The following is a 20,703-nucleotide window of genomic DNA, read 5'->3' as shown; positions in this document are numbered from 1 at the left end:
AAACAACCCAGCATTTTTTAGAGTGTAGCTTCAATGGTAGGAGAGATAAATATATCAAAGAAAATACAGAAATGATCAGACAGTGCGACATCCTTAATAACAATCGATGAAATGTTTAGACCCTTACTGATAAGTAAATCTAGAGTGTGTCCACGATTGTGTGTGGGTCCATGTACATGCCAACAACAAAAAAATTTCAAAACAGTTTTGATTTATTTTGCCATATTGGTTTCTGCATTATCTATGTGAATGTTAAAATATCCAGAAATGGAAAAACTTTGAGGAAATGGTTGATAACAGTTCTGTAAAGTCCTCAGCAAAGGCTGAAGAGTATTTTGGAGGCCTGTAAACAATAAGTCAAATGTGTGGAGCACCTTTTAACACAATACCCAGATATTGGAAAGACGGGTAATTACCAAATGATATTTGCTCACATTGATAGACATCTTTAAAAAGAGCAGCTAAACCCTCACCTCTCCTAACAGCTCTGCAGACACTCATAAAAGTAAAGTTTAATTGAGGACTGTTGCACTGCAGCTGTCTTCTAGCCATGTTTCATTTAAAAACATAAAATCCAGGTTGTATGTGGTTATTAAGTAGTTGACTAGAAGTTATTTATTTTTAAGTGAGCGGATGTTTAAAAGTGCTAACTTAACAGTCTTACTTTTAGTCCCCACAGCAATCTTAGTTTGGTGTGTAATAGGCACCAGATTAGATAGGTTTGCTGTACGGTTTTTGAAGGCCTTGTACTATCATGTAATCGAACAGCAATAGAGAAAGATACAGGCACACTGGGTTTCTGCTTGTTCTGTAAACATTTGAGAAAGTTACTGTTATCATAGCGGGGACCTGACACATATCACTAAGAGCTGGTATCAGTTGTTTTTGGTTCACCTCGAGCAGAAGGAGGAGGGTGTGGGCCCTGGCGTTGTGGCAGAGGCCGAAGAGTTCTCACAGGAGGAGGGGGTGGGCGAGCTGGGCCCGCTCTTGGTTTGGCTTTGGTGGTTGCGGGGCCTGCAGTTTTTTGGTTGATATCTGGGGGCTTGCAGCAAAAGAGTGGGATAGTTTGGTTCCAGCATACACCAGTTTTTCCATTTTCTCTGAGAAGCACAGAAGTGAAGATGGCTGTTGCTCTGGTGTTATTGGAGGCTGTAATATGCTGTCCTGGTTTCCCTGGCTGTTTTCCAGAAAGTCGTCTTTGGGTACTGAATCTTGGAGCAGTTCTAGTATGTCACAGTCTGTCTGTGGTGAGCTCTGTGGGCAGGGCTCAGCTGAGATTGTAACCGTGAGCAGAGGTTGTTGTGGCGGAGTGGTGTTATCATTGTCCTTGTGTGACGTGTCAACCGCTTGTCCATTCAGGTGCTGTAGTGAAGTCCTGTGGTCATTCATACTGTATCCATGTGTGTGTGTGTGCCATTCAGGTTGAGTGGATTGGCGCACTCCTCAAAGGGATGATGGAGGGAGAAGTAGATATTGTCCTTCAGCACTCTTGAACCAAGTTTGTTTGAGTGGTGGCCATCCTGTTGAAACAGTTGCCTATGACTCCAGAAAAGTTTAAAGTTGTCAATGAAGTTCACTTCTTTTATATTGCAGGTTTTTTGCAACCAAGCAACCGTGAAAACCTTTTTGTTCCTCTTGCTGGGAGTGGTCCACTGATACATTTTCAATCTTTTAAGTGTTTCAAAAAGTTAATTGAAATCCTTCTTAAGGAGTTCTGATGGGTCTTTATGAATATCATTCTTCCCCACATGAATGATGAGTCGATTTGCAGTCTTATGTTTCATCAGAATGTTCTCAAGTTCCCTGTTTACATCAGAAGTTGTTGCTTGTGGAAGGCAGCACGTAGTTGTATCCCTGCTACTAATGTTTCTGATTATGGAGTCACCCACTATCAGAGTCCTGGGCTCGGCTGCGCTCTAAGCTGAGTGCCGCTGCTCGACCTTGAGCGCCAGTTAGCATCAGTGTTAGCTACTGGCTTATTCAGTCTGTGTTCGATCACATTCATCAAATTTGGGGATTCCTCATTCAATAATACTTCAAATCTGTTCTCAAGATGTATAGGCGGTGGTAGGAGACCAGTGTTTGCAATCCTTGTCAGAGCCGTATCTGGGGTAGACGATGCTACTGCGGCAATATGTGATACTCGTGACAATCTGATTTCTCGAGTGCCTTTGTGTCTCGCTATAGCAAGCCGTTTTAAAATGTAATCATTTAAACCGACTAGTATCTATTTTCATGCTACTAGTACTTATTTTTTAGATACTAGTATCTATTCCATTAACTACTAGTAATTCATTAGCTACTAGTGCTTATTCTTTAGGACCTAAAGAATAAGAACTAGTATCTAATGAATAAGTACTAGTATCTTTAAAAAGTTAGTACCTAAAGAATAAGCACTAGTATCTAAATAATAGGCACTAGTACCTAAAGCTCGCCTCTGCTCGCTCAGAACCTCGCCGAAGGTGATACAAAAAAAAGTATCTGGAAGCAGGTACCAGTACAACTTTTACACAGTGGAAAAGCAAACAAAGGCGAGGCAAGGCGAGCTGGTACTGTGTAGTGGAAAAGTGCCATAAATAATAGGCACTAGTACCTAAAGAATTCCGTCTGGTTTGGTTTTCCCGCAAGTAACTTTGTTTCAAGAACTGCAATCCTTTGTAAAAGTCTGTGGCAGTTAGTGAAGCAAGTAGATTCCTGAAGAGGCATTTTCTCTTATCCGTATGAATGTAGGCAGTTGTGTTTTCTCTTCCCTGGAATGTAAGCTTTCAGTGGGAGGCTGGTCGAATAATAAATAATTTTGCTTTTTTTGTAGTAATCCAAGCGTTTGAGCACTGTGCTTATTTGCTGAAGTTAAAATTAGGTGATAAAAGGAGATAAAATATAAAAGTGATAGAGCAAAGCGCGGAGCAGTAAGCAAGATAAATGATCATGCAATTTTTCCTCCTTCCTTTCCTTTCATATTTTCTGCCTCCTTTTCCTCTTATAGTACCGTTCAGGCATCTATCTCTCCCTTATCACCTTCATCTGATCCTCCTTTAACTCGCACTGACTCATGTTTTCTCTCCTTTATGCATTCATTATTGCATATCTTAAGCACAGCCTGGTTGAAGTCTTCTGATTGGTCTGCAAATACGTAGTGTCCTGCTCCCTGGAGGACCTTGGAGCAATTAAAAAGAAAACTGTTACTGTTGAGAGTTTGAGGGTTTGAGGGAAAATAGTGCGATGGAATAAAACTCACTATGATTTTTGTGTGCGAGTCAGGTCTCATTTCTTGAATAGCTTTTCCTGATTGGCCATCAATGCTGGAACGTGATCCATAGATGAAAGTCATGGGAAGAGAGGGACTGATCATCTCCACGCGGTCCATCATGGGTTGCTTAGGCCATCCATATGGGATTGTCATGTTTTTAAATGCTGTCTCACCACTGCCCAATCACAAGACAAATTTGTAAACGTTTTTTATTTTAACCTGTCTGTTAGGTCAGAAAATAGCTTGTATTCTGCCCGGGTTCACAGTTTACCTGGCTGTTTGTGCATTCACATGGTATATGTAATCAGCCACAGTGTCGTCTGCAAATACAGAAGCGTATTTCTGCTTAAAATCTGATCGCAAAAGCTGCAGCAACAAAGGACCTGAAAGAGAAATACATTTGTAAAGAAAGATCAAATACCGTATTAGGCCTATGGCAGGGGTGCCCAATCCTGCTCCTGCCCTAATCAAACACACCTGCCTTTAATTTTCAAGTGATCCTGAAGACCTTAATTGGTTGCTTCAGGTGTGTTTTATTAGGGTTGGAGATGAACTGTGCAGGACAGTCGATTGGCAGGAGCAGGATTGGGCACCCCTGGCCTATGGGATTTCTGGCTGTGATCTTGCATCTCACAATATTTCTACATCACAGTGGAGATATATCTTAAAGGTCGCATGGCATGGATTATTTTAATAATGTTTCCTGGGGTGCCCTTATAATGTTAGTATGTTTTTTTAGTTAAAAAATTGTCATAATTTAGAAATAAGTAATTTTTCCTAGCCTGATTTTAGCCTCTAATTTGAACGCTCTGTTTGAAGGGGCGTGTCTGCTGTGAGACCTCAGTGTAAACGCCCACTGTGATTGGCTGACATGCTTGCATATGAAATAGCCAGCATTGCATGTGGAACTCTCTCAAAAACGATTACTATTACAGTACAGCTATTATACATTTTTACTAGCTATTGAGATTAACAAATCGTGAGAAATTTTTAAAGTATTTAGATCTATTCCCTTGACATAAAAGGTTGCAGTGATGAGCATTCAGCAGATGACAGTCTAATGATCACGTGAATGAAGATCTTATAATTGCAACGCAGTTTCTGCACTCTCACTAATGCTTTCACCAATGCAAACATGAGGTAAATACAGTAAGAGCTTTGTTGTGCAGTGTAACACCGTCATTGATTTCATAACGAGTTTTGGCAAGTGTCCAGATCAACTCGCGCTGTGTGATTGACAGCTTGGGCGATTGGAAAGGGATTGTTCTGTGATTGTTCTTGTATATATTTTAATTACAGTTTAAATAAGATTATTTTCATCCTACTAAGAGAAACGATGTGAAATTTATATTTTAGTCACTGGCTTGATTTACTGATGCATAAACCGTATTGAACGATTTTGAGAGAAAGATTATCTGTCTGAACTTGAACAATTACACAGCATAAATTCACATTACCCACCACTGGTTCTTCAGAGGCTCGGATGAAGGAACTAAAAAAAAAAAAACGTTTGTGTTCATTTGTACATCCAAACACTGAGCAACTGCCATGCTTCGTCGTTTTTAAGCCTGATGTCTCTCGAGAAAAAAAACAATATCACGCTCTCGTTGCTCATTTTCTCATGGGCGGGACAAATTCTCTTTGCGGGCAAAGCAGAGAAAGGGGAGGTAACCTTTCCCCGTATGACGACATATAGGGAAGATTCCAGATTCGCCCGTCTGAGCTTTAATTTTCTCAAAAGCGGAGCAGGATTGGTTTACACCTATCAAAATTTCTAGCCACTGGGGGACCATAAGCAGGCTAGGGGAACTCATATTAATGTTAAAAAACCTCATAAAGTTACATTTTCATGCCATGGGACCTTTAACTAGTGCGGTCAACGTCAAGGAGTTAAAAATATTGGTAACACTTTACAATAACCGTACATGAATAATTATGTACTAATACCTGAATTGAAGCTACAAAAGGTAATTTATTTTGTCGCCAGGGATCGTTAACCTCTTACAATAACAAAGGTGTAGGAAGATGACGCAGTGAATAAGCGGAATCATGGAATTTGTTGTCATGCCGATGGATCTAATAATGTTTATGGGAAATAATGTTTATGGATGAGTGAATACATTCATGTATTTTAACATGACTGTGGTTTGAAGCAGGTTGCGATTGCTAGTGAGAGACAGATTGATATCTGTGTGTGATAGCGCCACACGCGAGTCCCGTGGATATAAAGGAATGAGGACATTGCATTCTACCGAACTACCCACAAGTGCTGAATTAAATTAAACTTCAACAAATTAAATTTGTGAGGTAACCTCAGCACTGTTTCACTACATATCATACTAAACTTAATTTGAATGTGTTGAAAGTTATAATGTGTTAGTTTGTTGGCTATATGGACAGTAAGCTAGATCAACATTGGAATTACATACTGATCATATTTTCTAACATTTCATCATGTTGAGCTATATAACATTAATTTGTTTTATGTACATTTGCTCACCTGTCTAATAAAGTACATGCAAGAGCAGTGTCTCTGTCAAGTCGTGAAGCTCTGTCAAGTCGAAGTTTGTTGCGGACGTGGAGCTCTCAGCATCTCGAAAATGCCACGCTGATATTAATAATTTTATTTTTCCTTTTGTCCCAAAGTCAACTTGCCATGGTCCATAATGTTTGAACAAAACAGCAACAGCGTGCCACTAGACGTCACGCAGTTGTCCACGTCTGTCGCCATGGTTACCATGGCAGTACAAGCGTAAACCAGGGATAACGTGGATATTACGTCATTGACAGGCGACAAGTGACAAGGGACGGGCACTATTTAAAATTAAAATAACTACCACCAATACATTTAATTTGATCGAAATGAATTAATGTTTTCTGTTCATTGTTCATTTACAGTATGTTTGGTCATAGCTACTTTTCTTCCCAGAACTACAGTATGTAGGGTTTGTTTCTGGTAGGACACTCATTAGTGGCGCACTTTAGGTGCTCTCCAGGGGTGCTTCTCAATATCCCTCCTTGTTTCTTCGCTCCTCTGTCATCTATCCTATGACCAGGAAACCGATTGAACTCAGCCATCTTGAAGGACATCTCAATTCTTTAATTGCACCACGAGGAGGCGAGGATCGAGGAGTGAGGAGGCTTCTTAAGGAGTCATAAGCGAGGATACATTGGTGTGTCCTTTGCGCAAGAATTTTATCGAATAAACGTGACACACGTATCAATTCTCCTCCCCCTTCACATCGGTCACAATCATTTTAATTTATACTTTACCTTTAACTTTCTTGCTTTACTGCAGTTTAAATAAACCACACATCTCCCATATTTCAACAGGGTATCTTGCTTTATTATTATTTATTATGAATTTCTTAAATAAACAAACTTTAACAACATAAGGGCAGATCCTTTGAGCGCTGCTGATGACGCCTTGAAGTGACACTCGAGTAATCAAGTATTCCCATGTATAATACGCTTTCCTTCAACTCCGTCCTCTTTTACTTTCCTTGCAGCCTTCCCTCGCATTCTACAGGGGGTGGAGCTGAGACGCGAGGAAAGGAAACCAGGATGAAGAAATGAGAAGCACCCCAGGCACGCTAGTTGTGTTCCTACTTCCTATGGTAATGCTGGCATTTTAATCTAATAAATGTTGACTGCTTTGGTAAACTGAATTAATATTTAAAGACATGTTTGCATGTAGTGCCTAGAATGTAGTGCCAAGATGTTTTCAACGCATTTTCGAATGCATCCATCCCCGAGATTGGTTTGCAGCGATCGACCTGAAGGACAAGTACTTTCATGTCTCGACACAGACCATTTCTGCGCTTTTCGTTCGTAGGATGTGCATACCAGTACAAAGTCCTGCCCTTCGGGCTGTCCCTGTCACCTTGCATCTTTCCGAAGGTCGCAGAGATAGCCATTGTTTCACTCTGAGAATACGGCGTTCGCATTCTCAACTATCTCGACGACCGGCTGATTCTCGCTCAGTCTTCGGATCAGTTGTGTGAACACAGGGACATGGTGCTCAGGCACCTCAGCCTGTTGGGCCTTCGGGTCAACTGGAAAAAAGCAAACTCTCCCTGGTGCAGAGTGTCTCTTTTCTCAGTATGGAGTTAGACTCGGTCAACCAGACAGCACGACTCACAAAGGAGCGCGTCCAGTTGGTGTTGAACTGCCACTGGCTGGGGGGGCCACGTACAACGGGCATGCAGTATCGGGTCTGTGGACAGGGCCCCAACTGCATTGGCACATCAATTGCCTCGAGTTGCTTGCAGTAAGCCTTGCGCTGGGCCTTCTCAAGGGGCCGCTACATGGCAAACATGTACTGTTCCGTACGTACAGCACTGCAACCGTTGCGTACATCAACTGTCAAGGTGGTCTACACTCCCTCTGCATGTCGCAACTCGCCCGCCATCTCCTCCTTTGGAGTCAGAAGCATCTGAGGTCACTTCGTGCCATTCATATCCCAGGAGTGCTCAATCGTGCAGCCAACGAGCTCTCATGACAGCCTACGCTTCCGGGAGAGTGGCGACTCCATCCCCAGGCGGTCCAGCTGATATGGGACTTCTCCGGAGCCGCACAGGTAGATCTGTTTGCCTCTTCGGACTCGACCCATTGCCAGTTTTTTTTACTCCCTGACCGAGGGGACCCTCGGCACGGATGCACTGGCACACAGCTGGCCCCGGGGTCTGCGCAAGTATGCGTTTCCCCCAGTGAGCCTTCTCGCACAAAGTCAGGGAGGATGAGGAGCAGGTCTTGCTAGATGCGCCGTACTGGACCTGACATGCTACCCAACAAGACCTGATGCCCAAAACTCATGCCTAGAACTCCCCCTTCAGAGGAGGCAGACCCAGACCTGACTTTTCTCTGTTCCTCTGCTCCTTGCGGTTATACGTAGACAGAACGCAAAGCTTTAGGACCTCAAACCAGCTATTAGTCTGTTACGGAGGCCAGCAGAAGGGAAAGGCTGTCTCCAAGCAGAGGTTAGCCTACTGAATAGTGGATGCTATTGTCTTGGCGTACCAGTCCCAAGACATGCCTTGCCCATTCGGGTTGCGAGCAAACTCAACTAGAAGTGTTTCTTTCTCCTGGGAGCTGGCTCAAGGCGCCTCACTGACAGATATATGTAGAGTTGCGGGCTGGGCGATACCCAACACGTTCACTCGCCCCCAGTGGCCAATAATCCAATAAGTTACACTGAGTGGTTCTTGCGGAACAGCAGTGACTGACCATCTCTGCTTAGAGCTCCTACTTTCTGCCCAACACTGCGGTCAGGCCAGGAGACTCAAGCGGAGCGCTGGAAGGGCCAGCAGAAGTGGCGTGTTTGTAGATATCCCCAGTTTGTCAGAATCACCTCTGGCATGTGTGGAGAGTGACTGATGAAGGGGAACGTCTCGGTTACGTGTGGTAACCCTTATTTCCCGAGGAGGGAATGGAGACGTACGTCCCGTCGCCGCGGTTGCTGAGCCTCCACTGTACGGCCAAGTCACAAAGTCCGTCTCCTCAGGGGAAAAACAAAGATGCGACGCACCCTCTGCTCATTATATGCTCACGCCGTGATGCACAGCAGCTGTTGCAATTATCGCATGCATTATAGCCATTCTGCCTATAACGCTACGTTACAACATCAAGCAATATTACAATAATTTATATAATTATAACACTTTAATATGGGACCATTTTGCATAATGAGTAGTTTCATGTTTAGTACATTTTGCTGACTACTTACTTATTTAAAATAGTATTTAAGTAAAAGTACTGTACATGTTTTCATTATGGTATTATTACTAGTACTTCCTCCACTGGTAGAGACTAGAGGAATTAAGACTAATAATAGAAGATGATAAGGTTTTGCCAGTGACACTTTTGATATATTTATTGATATAAGTGTCAAAAGTCATTAGTGAAGATTATGCAACAGTATTTAGAATATAATAGGGTGACCATGCGTCCTCTTTTTCCCTGACATGTCTGGCCGGGATTTCGAGATCGCCCAAAATGTCTGGTATTTTGCTTTTGATCGGCAGTCACCATTCATTGTTTACATGCACACCTTTTGTTTCAATCGGACTGAATTCATTCCGATTGGTGAATCTGAATGTAGTGTTTACATGAACGCTAAACAAGTGATCGGTTGATGTGCGTTTAAGCATTGCTAAGAAAATTCCTGTGTTTTCGTCTCGGTCGTGATCTGTGTGAAGCAGAATGCATAACCTGCAAAGCTGGCCATACAGTACGTATCAGTGTCAAAAAATGTAGTTATGTAAACATAATGAATGGCGACTGTAGAGAGCAAAAGCCGAATCCCGGAAATTTTGGGGCGATCTCGAAATCCTGGCCGGACATGTCTGGGAAAAAAAGGACGTTTGGTCACCCAGAATATTATATAGAATGAACATGCAGAAGAATTTTAACGGGAAAACGTAATTAACTCCTATTAAACTAGGCATCTTGTAAAGTGTGCTTATCCTTAAGGTTAGCTGCATTAACAGTTTAGCTTTTTTTGGCTTTTCTTAGCTTTATTTTTCCCCCTCTTCACATTAATGTAACAGCCTCTGCTACAACATTATCTGTTCATAAAATTGGTATCGGAAAAAGTATCGTTCAGGAACTGGTATCGAAGTCATGGTATCGGTATCGAAAATGTTTGAATGATACCCAGCCCTATACTTGTAGGCAAGTCAGACAGAAAATCAATAATAAACAAAAGTGTTTGTTGAATTATTATTATTTTTGTCTCCTTTAACAACTTTTGTTCAATTGATTGATTGATTGATTGATTGATTGATTGATTGATTGATTAACTAACTACTAACAACTGATTTTACTAAAATATTAACTGCTATGTAAACATTTGACAAACAATTTTGCCCAGGTTAAAATCAATTTTTATTTATTTAGTTTTTCATAAATTAACATTTTAATTTATGAAAAGCTAGTGATGGCCTAGTTATGTACCTGCTTCATCTTTTATTTCAACTGCTTCAACAATTATTTATTTCCTTTATTTGCCAAGGCAACATTTTTTTAGTTTACGTTTTTCATTTAAAATGTATATTTTATTTTGATTGAAAACAATTTTTATAGTTTGAATAAAACAATAGTTAAACAATTAGTAAACAATAACAACAGTTTCATACCCAGTGGGCCTGCCAGCCTAAGCGGACCAAGTGGGTTGAATGGATTCATTGCTGTCCCAAAGGCTTTAATCCAAATGGGAACCCAACGCTCCTGAACATTTGGTCTTGCTGCAAAACCCCATGGCTCCACCAACACCAAGTGCTTCAATCTGTGTAAATTAATTTAGACAATATTCTTCATAGCAGACATTGAAAGCATCCTTGACTGATTCAATATTGTTAAAATATTATTTTGTTTTATGCCATCAAGTCTGTCTGAATAGCCTACTCGATTCTGATTGGCTGCAATGTGGGCAATACAACCGCTTAATGCACAGGTAGTTCCAAGTCAGTTTAATCACAGTTCTATATTAATGTGCTGCTTTTAATGAACCACACACACATCACTTACACAAAGAAAGAGTGTCGCACTTACACACACACACACACACACACACACACACACACACACACACACACACACACCATCTCATTTTCTCTATAATTGAAAGGATTAATTTAAATAAACTGTCCCAGTTCAAAGGCTGCATCCTTTGAAGGCTGCAAAAGTCAGACGGTCAAGTACTTGTCGCTATAACAACTGTGACAGCTGCTGTTGACGAGCAGCAGTAACGTTTGTACTGAACTTTTTTTTAAAGTAATATTAAACTGTCTGAAAACAAAACAGGGTTCACAAACTGCACTGTAAACCCAAATAAATTGGCAAAACTTTAAGGTTTTAAATTAAGAAATTCAGTTTAAGTAAGTAGAACTTGCAGATTTTTATTTTGTACTTTTAATTGCTATTAACTTGAAATATTTGAGTAAGCTAACTCTCAGACATTTAACTTAAAATATCTATGTAATCTCAACTTAAATATTTTTAGAAGTGAAAACTTGGCTAGCTTTAAATATCCAATTCAGTAAATGCTATCTTGCTAATTATGGCGCTTTTCCACTGCATGGTACGGTACGGCTCGTTTCGGTACGGCTCACTTATGGCGCATTTCCACTGCATGGCACGGTACGGTACGGCTCACTTTAAATGGTACCACCTCTGTTGAGGTTCCAAGCGTACCGTACCGATACTATAATGTGACGTGAAAACACTGCAGATCACTGATTGGTCAGACAGAATCGTCACTTCAGCGTCATTGTATTTGCGACACGAGACACTAAACCCGCTAGATTTAAATAGCCAGACAACAGCCAACGCGGTAGCACCTGTGTTTAGAGTATTTACTTGACAAAAAAAGTAACAAAAAAATCAAACAAGAAATGGCTGAATCGTGGTCAGTGGACGAGGTGCAGACGTTCCTCTCGTTGGTTGCCGAGGAGCGGAAGTAGCACAGCTCTTAGCCGCACACGGCTACTACCGGACCTACAACTATTATCAGTCCCACCCACTTTGAAGCGGTACTAACTGCAGTGGAAAAGCAACCGAGCTAAAGTGAACCGACCCGTGCCGTACCGAGTCGAGTCGTACCACGCAGTGGAAAAGCGAAGCGAGCCGAGCCGAACCGTTCCGCGCCGAGTCGAACCGTACCGAGCCGTACCATGCAGTGGAAAAGCGCCATTAATTACACAATGCTTTGACAGCATTAAGCATAGCAATTGCCGAATGAGTACAATAATATAGAATATTCAACATACCTGTCCTCAAACCAAGCTCATGCTCCACTTGTCACCAAACAAAACCAAAAAAAAACAAAGGAACTCTTTAAATTAGCATAACTAAAAATTAAACACTAATAAATCTCCCACTTAACATTAATATTGCACACACACAAAATAATAATTATATATATATATATATATATATAACACTTAATTTTAGCATTTACTCTCACTTTCGAGTGCCATAGCAAAGCATGATGGGAAATAGAAATGCCAGCCCAGTTGCAGTTAAATTTAAGTTCGTCTGAAAATGAAAAGAAACAAGTTCATAAAACTCAAAACAATGAAACAATTCAGATTACTTAAAATGTGTTAGTTTTATGAACTCAAAAGAAAAAGAGTTCTATATACTAATAAAAGTCAATTTAATTGATCTAATTTGTTTACCCTACTCAAACTAATTAATTATTTTGAACATTAGGGTTTACAGTGTGTCTAAATATGTTCACCATGGTTCATTTTTAAAATGCATATTAGTAAGATATGACAACATTTGAATGGCTTAATTTTTTTTTTTTTTTTTTTTACATTTGTATCATTAGATATTTGAGTTAGTTGAAACCAAATACTTACTTTTCAAAGTGTAATTAAAACTCTCTCTCTCAAAAAAACACAACAACAACTATTGTCATTGGCACGCAATGAATTGAAGGGAAGGCAAGGCCACAAAGGATCCATCAGATGTATTCTTAATTTCATGGGAAACGAAGGACACATTTGGAGGCCACATTTTAAGGAGCCTTTGAATTGGGACAGCCTTTGTATGCAGCAGTGACGCAGTCGGCTTTCTAATATGCCCTTCATAGGATGCAACCTCTGAATTGGGCACTTATAAATGTTTAATGGACTACTTGCACAACTACTTCGTGTTCTACTTATTACTACTTAGGAGTTTCCTGTAACGGCGTTCAGCGCACCTACATACAGACAGTTACTATAAATAAAAATATTTTACCTGCAGCAGTCTAGTGCTTATATTCTCTTTTAAAGGAACACTCCGACTTTTTGGGACTTTAGCCTATTCAACTTATCCCCCAGAGTTAGATAAGTCCATACATACCTTTTTCATCTCCGCGCGTGATATAAGTCTGTTTGACGCACCCACCGCTAGCCTAGCTTAGCACAAAGACTGGATGTAAATGGTTGCATTTACATTTACATTTACATTTATGCATTTGGCAGACGCTTTTATCCAAAGCGACTTACATTGCATTATCCTATACATTTATACATAGGTATGTGCAATCCCCTGGGATCGAACCCACAACCTTGCATTGTTAACGCAATGCTCTTACCACTGAGCTACAGGAAAGCCGAGCACCTGAGACGCGCTCTGAACGAACTCTCTGCTCCTCACCACGGCGCGTCTCAGGTGCTGCGGTTATCACTCCGCCCAAGTAGCAGTGCTTCGCCTTCAGAGAATATAGTTCCCAGTATTTATACAGTTAAAATATGTCTGTGTCTCATTTGACTTTGTTTTTTGTACACTCTGTGACTATACAAATCACAACATGTAAATAGGAAAATGTTTGTGTTATTTTGTCACTTATTTGGATTAGTATGCTAGCTGCAACCATTTACATCCAGTCTTTGTGCTAAGCTAGGCTAGTGGTGGGTGCGTCAAACAGACTTATAGCACGCACGGAGATGAAAAAGATATGTATGGACTTATCTAACTCTGGGGGATAAGTTGAATAGGCTAAAGTCCCAAAAAGTCGGAGTGTTCCTTTAACAGTGTTTTTCTCTTACTGGTCATATTTCATACTTGGTGAGTTTACATTTTTAAATGAATTTGACTTATAAAAAGGATTGCTGGACACGTTTGTGCTCTTATTCCAGTCTTTGTTGAATGAATGAATGTGTGGTAACAATGTTAAATATTTAATTAAACTTAAACGGTAAATGCACACAGCGTAGAGGGGAATGACAGCGCTACTATGAATATTAGCAAGAATTTTTACATAAACATGTACATCACATACAGTGAAATGATTGACTGAAAAAATGATAGAATAACGATTAAAATATGTAATACAAATAAACAGAGGTTCGTACTGATCTTATTCATCGGGTTTCACACTCTGACGAAGCTCAGTGCAAGTAGTCCATTCAATAGGATATGTAACCTTAACTTTATTTCTGTATCTGAGTTAAATTGGACAGAATGCTAAACAAGTGGTAACTGACAAACATAACATGTTAACCCTTCCAGTCAAATTTAGTGCTGCAAACATCAATGACAGTTTTAACTTGTCAATGCTGGCAAATGACCATGGTATAAGTGGGATAATCCACAGCTCACTGTGAATTAAACAATTTGAATGCACTCCATGGAGGCAACTGCCCAACACATTGTGCATTAAAATAGTTTAATCTACAGATAGCCGTGGATTATCCCTTTCTTAAAAACCACACACACATTTACCTATTAGGATATTTCAGGGCATAGGCAGTAGACACATATCCTCCAAGATCATGGCCCAGGAGAATCATATGTTCCAACCCTTCTGCCTTTCTCCAGTCCTCCAAGGATTCTACAAACTGGTCCTCTGCATCCTTGGCATCCCTGCCAAAGGTTGGTCGACTGCTGCGTCCAAACCCCAGCATGTCCAGTGCGTACACAGGCCTTCCTTCCCCTGCAAGGGTAGACAGGTTTTTCACCCAGAGACCCACTCCACCCCCAAAACCATGTAGTAGCACTAAAGGAACCTGAAGGTGTTGAACCCCAGAGGCTGAGAGGTCAGATGAGCTCTCTTTTTCATTAAAGCCCAGAGTCCAAATGTAGTTGCCATAAGAAATTGGAACATGTCCTTGAGTAAACTTCAGTTTTATGGCTGAAAATACAATATGTTGAATAGTTTGTATGGAGATCAGAATCTTTTTAGGAGTTACACACTTACACATATATACTTACGTTTCAGGATTCTGTCTTCTGATTTTATAAGATGGGAGAGTGAGGTGGGACACCAGGACGGCAGCCAACTGGACATACACCCCGATCTATAATGTGAACAAATGCCCACTTGACAAGAAGACATAATGAAGCCTAGAACTATTCCGTTTTTAGTTTGTTTCCCTTGAATTTCTCATCATCCCTTCTGGCTCTTGTCTCAGAAGATTTTCTGTCCAACAGGCAGAACTATGACATGCCCTTCTGGTATTTCACAAGGGTTTTTACATGATCCCTACTTTTATATATCTGCTTTTTACAAATGTAATGATGACAATCCTGAACCAAAATTTTGAAGGAAATAAGATCCAACAACCTGTGTCTGTCTTTTAAGAGAGCGACCATCTGTGTTGTGTTTTATTTTCTTTGTTTTAATATTATAATCATTTATAATGATTTAGTCATTTATGTTGTCATTTGATTCGTCATTTAATCATTTATTAATATTATTATTTATATTATTATTTGATTTATGTAATTTTATGTTTTTACATTTTATATTACTTATTATTTTACTTCCTCTTGCAATGTTTTTGTTGTTTAATCTTATGATTGTTTTATAATCTTATGATTGTGCAGTAAACAAGCAGTAATTTTCCATTGTTTTTGCTGTGGTAACGCTTGTTAGATTTGTGTCTGAGCATGGAAACAACCAGACAGAGTATGAGCAATGAAACACATGCAACTAAGTTTATTTAATAAATTCTGCTCTTTTTTATCTGATCTAATATATCTGATATTTCTGATGTGGAGATCCATCCAATCTAACAATGTCTAACATGTTCTGTTCTCATTGATGAGAACAAGTTTTTTTACTACAAAAAAATCGAAATTCTTAAAATGATCAAAAAAATTAAATAGGCTATATATATATATATATATATATATATATATATATATATATATATATATATATATATATCATAAACATACACATATACATAGTTGTTTGTACAGCTTACCTCCTATATGTAAGTACAAATTCCTCTTGATTTGTTCTCATTTTTCCTCTGTTCCTCTTTCATCACTGACATATTATTTTTGTGAGAATGTGATCTTGCTACACAGACAGTGCAAATAGGGAAGTGGTCAAAGAAGATCCCCAAGGGCCAAAGAAGCACATTTCACCCACTCTCGATTAAAGCACATATTCATTTTTATAGCGGATAGAGGTCACACTCTAGGGCCACAAGGGCCATTTGCAGTTGCTATTATACAATTGTTTATGACTTGTGTCCTCCAACACCAATGTTTTTGAAAGTCTACATTTATCATAAATTATACTTTTTGTCCCTTTATTTTATATGGGAGTAAAGTTGATCAAAAGGTTCCCGGTTAAAATCCCACTGTTGCCAGAAATTAAGGTTGTTATTTTATGCTGTGAATTATGTTTTAATCATGAAAATCACATATTCTGTTATGGCATATTACAATATAAATGAACATTGAATTAATGATATATTACTGATTCTAGATATTTTATTTACAGTTCTGAGTTTATGCACGTTTAGTTTTTTTTAAAAGTATATTTCTGCTCCAGTTATTTTCTAAAAACTAAAAACTAGTCTAAACATTTATTTTTGAAAACATCCTCACATGTTTTTTGCACAAGTGCCTATTACTTTTGCACTCACATACTTTAGCAAAGCAAACCACTAAAAGGCGGATAACATATTGTAATTTCTTTTTTAATCTACTCCAATCCGCTCCTTTGGAATTGCCTCTACAGAGGGACCGCATATAACGCCCTTGTGTTGGTTGTGCTGTCTCCACTGTCCTGAACTGCCTGTATGTCTTGCACAAGTTGTCAGAATCAGAAACTGAATCAGAATGAGCTTTATTTGCCAAGTATGTGTACACAATTTGTCTTGGTTACAGGAGCTTCCAGTGCAGAAGTAAGTACAGGCATAGTGCAGACAAACATAGGAATTACACAGTAGAAATGAAATATAACAATAATATGAGAAACAAATATTTAAATAATGTAATATAATACAGTAGTAGAAATATAGAAAAAACACATATTTATATAATTGTTTTAATGAATATACAGATATGTTATTTATAAGTGTACCGTTTATGATGTAATTTACACATGTACAATTTTAGATGTTATGTACAAATGTACAGTTATGGTAAAAATACAGTTATGAGAGTTTAATTGTTCAGGCTGAATATAGATTTTGAAGCAACCAGCAGGGGGTCCAGCAAGGGTCCAGCGATGTTCTTCAGGTAGACCAACACCAGTCTTTCAAACGACATCATGACCACAGATGTGAGAGCGACAGGTCTGTAGTCATTAAGTCAAGTGATTTTTTTTTTTTTTTTTTGGGTGACTGGGATGATAGTGGAGCATTTGAAGAAGCAGGACACTTCACACTGCTCCAGTGATCTGTTGAAGATCTACGTGAAGATTGGGGCCAATTGGTCAGCGAAGGTTTTTAAACAAGCACGTGAGATACCGTCTGGGCCTAAAGCTTTGCTATTGTAACCGGTGGCTCGCGACACCAGTTATATGCACTTGTCTGCGTTGTGTCTGTAGCTTCGTCGAGACAGACACGGGACAACAGGCGGCAGTTTTGCTGGATCTATTTGTCTGATAATAATATACAAACAAATGTAATCAGCCTCTTAAGTGAGAGTCGCCCTTGCTTTACCTCTTCAGTGCATTAACAATGCCAAGAGGAATAAATATAAAGTGTTTTATTTCTACAATATATGGTGTAAAAACGTCTGAGTGCTGCCCTCTTCAGGTTGAACGGTGGCTACTGCAGTTGAACTGCCTATTGGCAGTTGTGGTACCCTGTGATGTAAGAGAGTACCAGCTAACCACGCCCTTGCCTACAGAGAGATACGTATCAGGTGCAATGTTTATGTATGTGTGAAGTGCAGATCAGAGCAGGGGTGTGAGTATGGGTTTCTCAAACCTGCAGTAAAATGCACTCAGATCCTCATCCATTTGTTGATTCTCCACAAATCGGGGGGGGATGGTAACTTGTACTTTGTGATTGTCATCAGGCCTGTCCAGACTGACGCTGGGTTGTTGACTTCAGCTGACTTCAGTTTTTCAGAGTAGTTATTTTTACCCACTCTGATCTCCTTTGTTAGTCTGTTTCAGCCTGGTTATACCCGCTTTTTACCCCCACTTCTGTAAGCACCCTCTTTGGCATGACGAAGCTGTTTGAGTTTCCCAGTAAACCATGGTTTGTCATTACTGAATGATAAGAATGTCCTGGTAGGAATGGACAAATCCTCACAGAAACTGATGTATGATGTTACAGTCTCTGTGAGCTCGTCCAGATCAGTGACAGCAGCTTCAAAAACATTATAGTCAGTGCAAACGAAGCAAAGTTGTAAATCGTACTCGGTTACTAACGTAACCTCGGTTCTCTCTAGAGGGGGAACACGTACTGCGTAATATCTTGCGCTAGGGGAAAAACTCTTTTCCACGAGACATTGAAGCCAAAAATTATCCTTAAAGCTGCCGTCGGCAAATTTTTTTGGATCAAATTCAGTGAAATTGACACTATAATCCGACAGAACAACATAAATAAGGTGGTTTTAGAAAAAAACCCGAGCTTCTAACTCCACCTGAAGCGTGTTATTTTGTTTTGCAAAAATCCACCGCTCCCGGATCATCGGGTCTAATCAGCGCAGGGGTGTGTGAGATCTGACTGTCAATCACAGGTCGTGCACAAATCACAGATCCCCCTCCCTCGCGCAGACGCGGACGTTACAATATCACATGCACACGTTCGCCTGAAGATTGTACGAAGCGTGATGGCAGAGAGAAAATCTAATAACAAACTTCCAATTCCTCGGTTATTGCTATCTATGGATAGATTAGCCAGGGCAGCCTACCTCCGAGTCTATGGTGTTGACCGATGCTGAAGACGGACGCGTTCACAGAAAATCAGGTACACACGCACTGACGATGGGCGGGTGCTCGTTGGTAGTGGGGGAGGGGCATGAGAGTTGTAAACATTAAACATTTTGTCCACTCAAGTCCACTCAATCTGCCAGACTTGCCGACGGCAGCTTTCATTTTGAAATAATGTAAAACGCATTGCGGCAGCATGCAGACATAGGCAAGACGGGTCGCGCGCCTATTGGCTGTCCTGCGGCAACTGCAGCAGCCTATCGAGAGAGGCCAATACAGGCGTGGCTTGCGCCTATAAATATAGCTCGACAGGCTGATAGACTATGATTTTCATCGCCGAAGCGAACCAGAGCGTGTTGCAGGCACGGCAAAGATACGCAGTACTCGTTCCCTCTCTAGAGAGAACCAAGGTTACGTCAGTAACCGAGTACGTTCTCTTACGAGAGTACTCTCGTACTGTGTAATATCTTACGCTAGGGGAACACAGTGTAAAACGCCGTGCGTGCTGAGATCCAACAACAAAGTCCCAAGGGCAGGTGCCCGGGGCTCATATAGTGCCCGGGGCTCATATAGTGCATGATCACCAGGGACTCGTAGAGAGTCCGGGAAGAGGGGCTCGAACAGCATCATTCCCGTAATAAGTAGCGTCCTATAAGGAGCAAACTATAAAAATAGTGTTCCACACAGTCAGGGCGAAAAACTCGGCCAGGACTGATGAATATTATGGGTCTTACACACTGCCCATAGAGTTATTTTATCGATCAACAAGCGGCGCTCAAGCGGTTTCAGTATTCTGAGCTGATAACATCGAGGCAGACAGTACTGATTTATTTTACCGAAAGCAGCTTAGCCTGCAAGGCGGGAACCTCTAGGTTATAAAACCTTATAAATGTAGACGGGGAGGCCCAGCCTGCCGCCATACAGATATCTTGCAAGGTAATCCCACTAGACTAAGCCCACGACGAGGCCATGCCTCTTGGGGAGTGCGCTCTGACACCTAACGGGCACTGCAGGCCCTTAGAGGTGTAAGCCAGCGCGCTATGGCATCAACTATCCATCTGGATAGACTCTGTTTCGACGCAGCTAGTCCCTTAGAACTTCCGCCGGACGAAACAAAGAGCTGCTCCGTCTGTCTAAAGACAGTCGAACGAGACACATAAGTCCTTAATGCCCTGACCGGACAAAGGAAGCTCGCGTCCTTTTTCTCATTAGAGACCGGCAGGGCCGACAGGGAAATCACTTGTGCCCTAAACGGTGTGTTGAGGGATTTAGGAACGTACCCGTGCCTTGGTTTGAGTATGACTTTCGAGTCATTTGGCCCAAATTCCATACACGTCGCGCTCACTGAGAGCGCTTGCAAGTCCCCTATACGCTTTACCGAAGCGAGAGCCAGAAGAAACACTGTCTGGAAAGACAAGTGTTTGATGTCTATTGGTTGGATCACCCCACAGTCTGGGGGGGGTTAGCGGGTACCCGTTGATGGCCCACGCGTGTAGGGACAAAAGCTCTTGGTGAGGATGCCAGATTGAGTCCTTGGCCTGAGAGAGGAGGTTCCTCCTCACTGGTAACTGGGGGGGGGGCATTGGAGTAGAGGTGGCAAGGCAGTTCCAACCCCTGTATCACTAATGCATTGTCCTGTCTTTTTACCCTCTTATTGTGCCACTGAACCAAGGACGTGTGGCTCACATCCACCAGCTGCAGGGTGGTCTGCTGCATAACAGTAGAATTGGCCAGAATGCGCCGCCTGATTTTCCTGCAGTCTCCAGGATGAGATCCTATCTGGACACTGTTCCAGTCCCCTTCTTCTTGGGACTCCAATGGATGGCACGGA

General features: G+C 40.9%; 1 protein-coding gene and 1 long non-coding RNA gene across 4 annotated transcripts in view; one reads left to right on the top strand and one right to left on the bottom strand.

The window, feature by feature from the left end:
- LOC306986616 overlaps positions 1-15,637 on the top strand; it is a 35,139-nt gene extending 19,502 nt beyond the window's left edge. The window contains exons 2-4 of the long non-coding RNA XR_013794998.1: positions 6,760-6,867; positions 14,564-14,781; positions 14,964-15,637. This is a non-coding gene — a long non-coding RNA (uncharacterized lncRNA). The remainder of the gene's footprint in view (positions 1-6,759; positions 6,868-14,563; positions 14,782-14,963) is intronic.
- Positions 9-16,043, bottom strand: abhd5b (abhydrolase domain containing 5, lysophosphatidic acid acyltransferase b). 3 transcript variants are annotated; one of them, XM_079590012.1, is made up of 7 exons: positions 15,955-16,043; positions 14,957-15,042; positions 14,468-14,876; positions 10,387-10,535; positions 3,522-3,633; positions 3,239-3,425; positions 9-3,157 (listed from the first exon to the last, which is right to left on the bottom strand). In XM_079590012.1, exons 1-7 carry the CDS (start codon positions 15,993-15,995, stop codon positions 2,993-2,995), a joined length of 1,149 nt encoding a protein of 382 aa, XP_079446138.1. In that variant the 5' UTR covers positions 15,996-16,043; the 3' UTR covers positions 9-2,992. The 3 variants fall into 3 exon arrangements, with proteins under 3 accessions (XP_079446138.1, XP_079446139.1, XP_079446140.1); XM_079590013.1 differs by having other exon boundaries at positions 3,522-3,570; positions 15,955-16,030; XM_079590014.1 differs by having other exon boundaries at positions 14,468-14,678; positions 15,955-16,030.
- Between the last annotated feature and the right edge of the window lie 4,660 nt (positions 16,044-20,703).

Source organism: Phoxinus phoxinus, assembly GCF_949152265.1.
Source record: "Phoxinus phoxinus genome assembly, chromosome: 19".
Lineage (NCBI taxonomy): Eukaryota > Metazoa > Chordata > Actinopteri > Cypriniformes > Leuciscidae > Phoxinus > Phoxinus phoxinus.
The sequence above is the reverse complement of the archived record's forward strand: the minus strand, read 5'-3'. Positions and strand labels throughout refer to the sequence as shown.

What these genes read in the sequence shown, in the direction of transcription:
- abhd5b (XM_079590012.1), bottom strand. Translation starts at nt 15,995, where the DNA reads ATGAGAACAAATCAAGAGGAATTTGTACTTACATATAGGAG. An exon ending in GTGAATGCACAAACAGCCAG is followed by an intron (nt 3,426 to 3,521) that starts GTAAACTGTGAA and finishes GTGATTGGGCAG; the next exon opens with TGGTGAGACAGCATTTAAAA. An exon ending in ACTCGCACACAAAAATCATA is followed by an intron (nt 3,158 to 3,238) that starts GTGAGTTTTATT and finishes AATTGCTCCAAG; the next exon opens with GTCCTCCAGGGAGCAGGACA.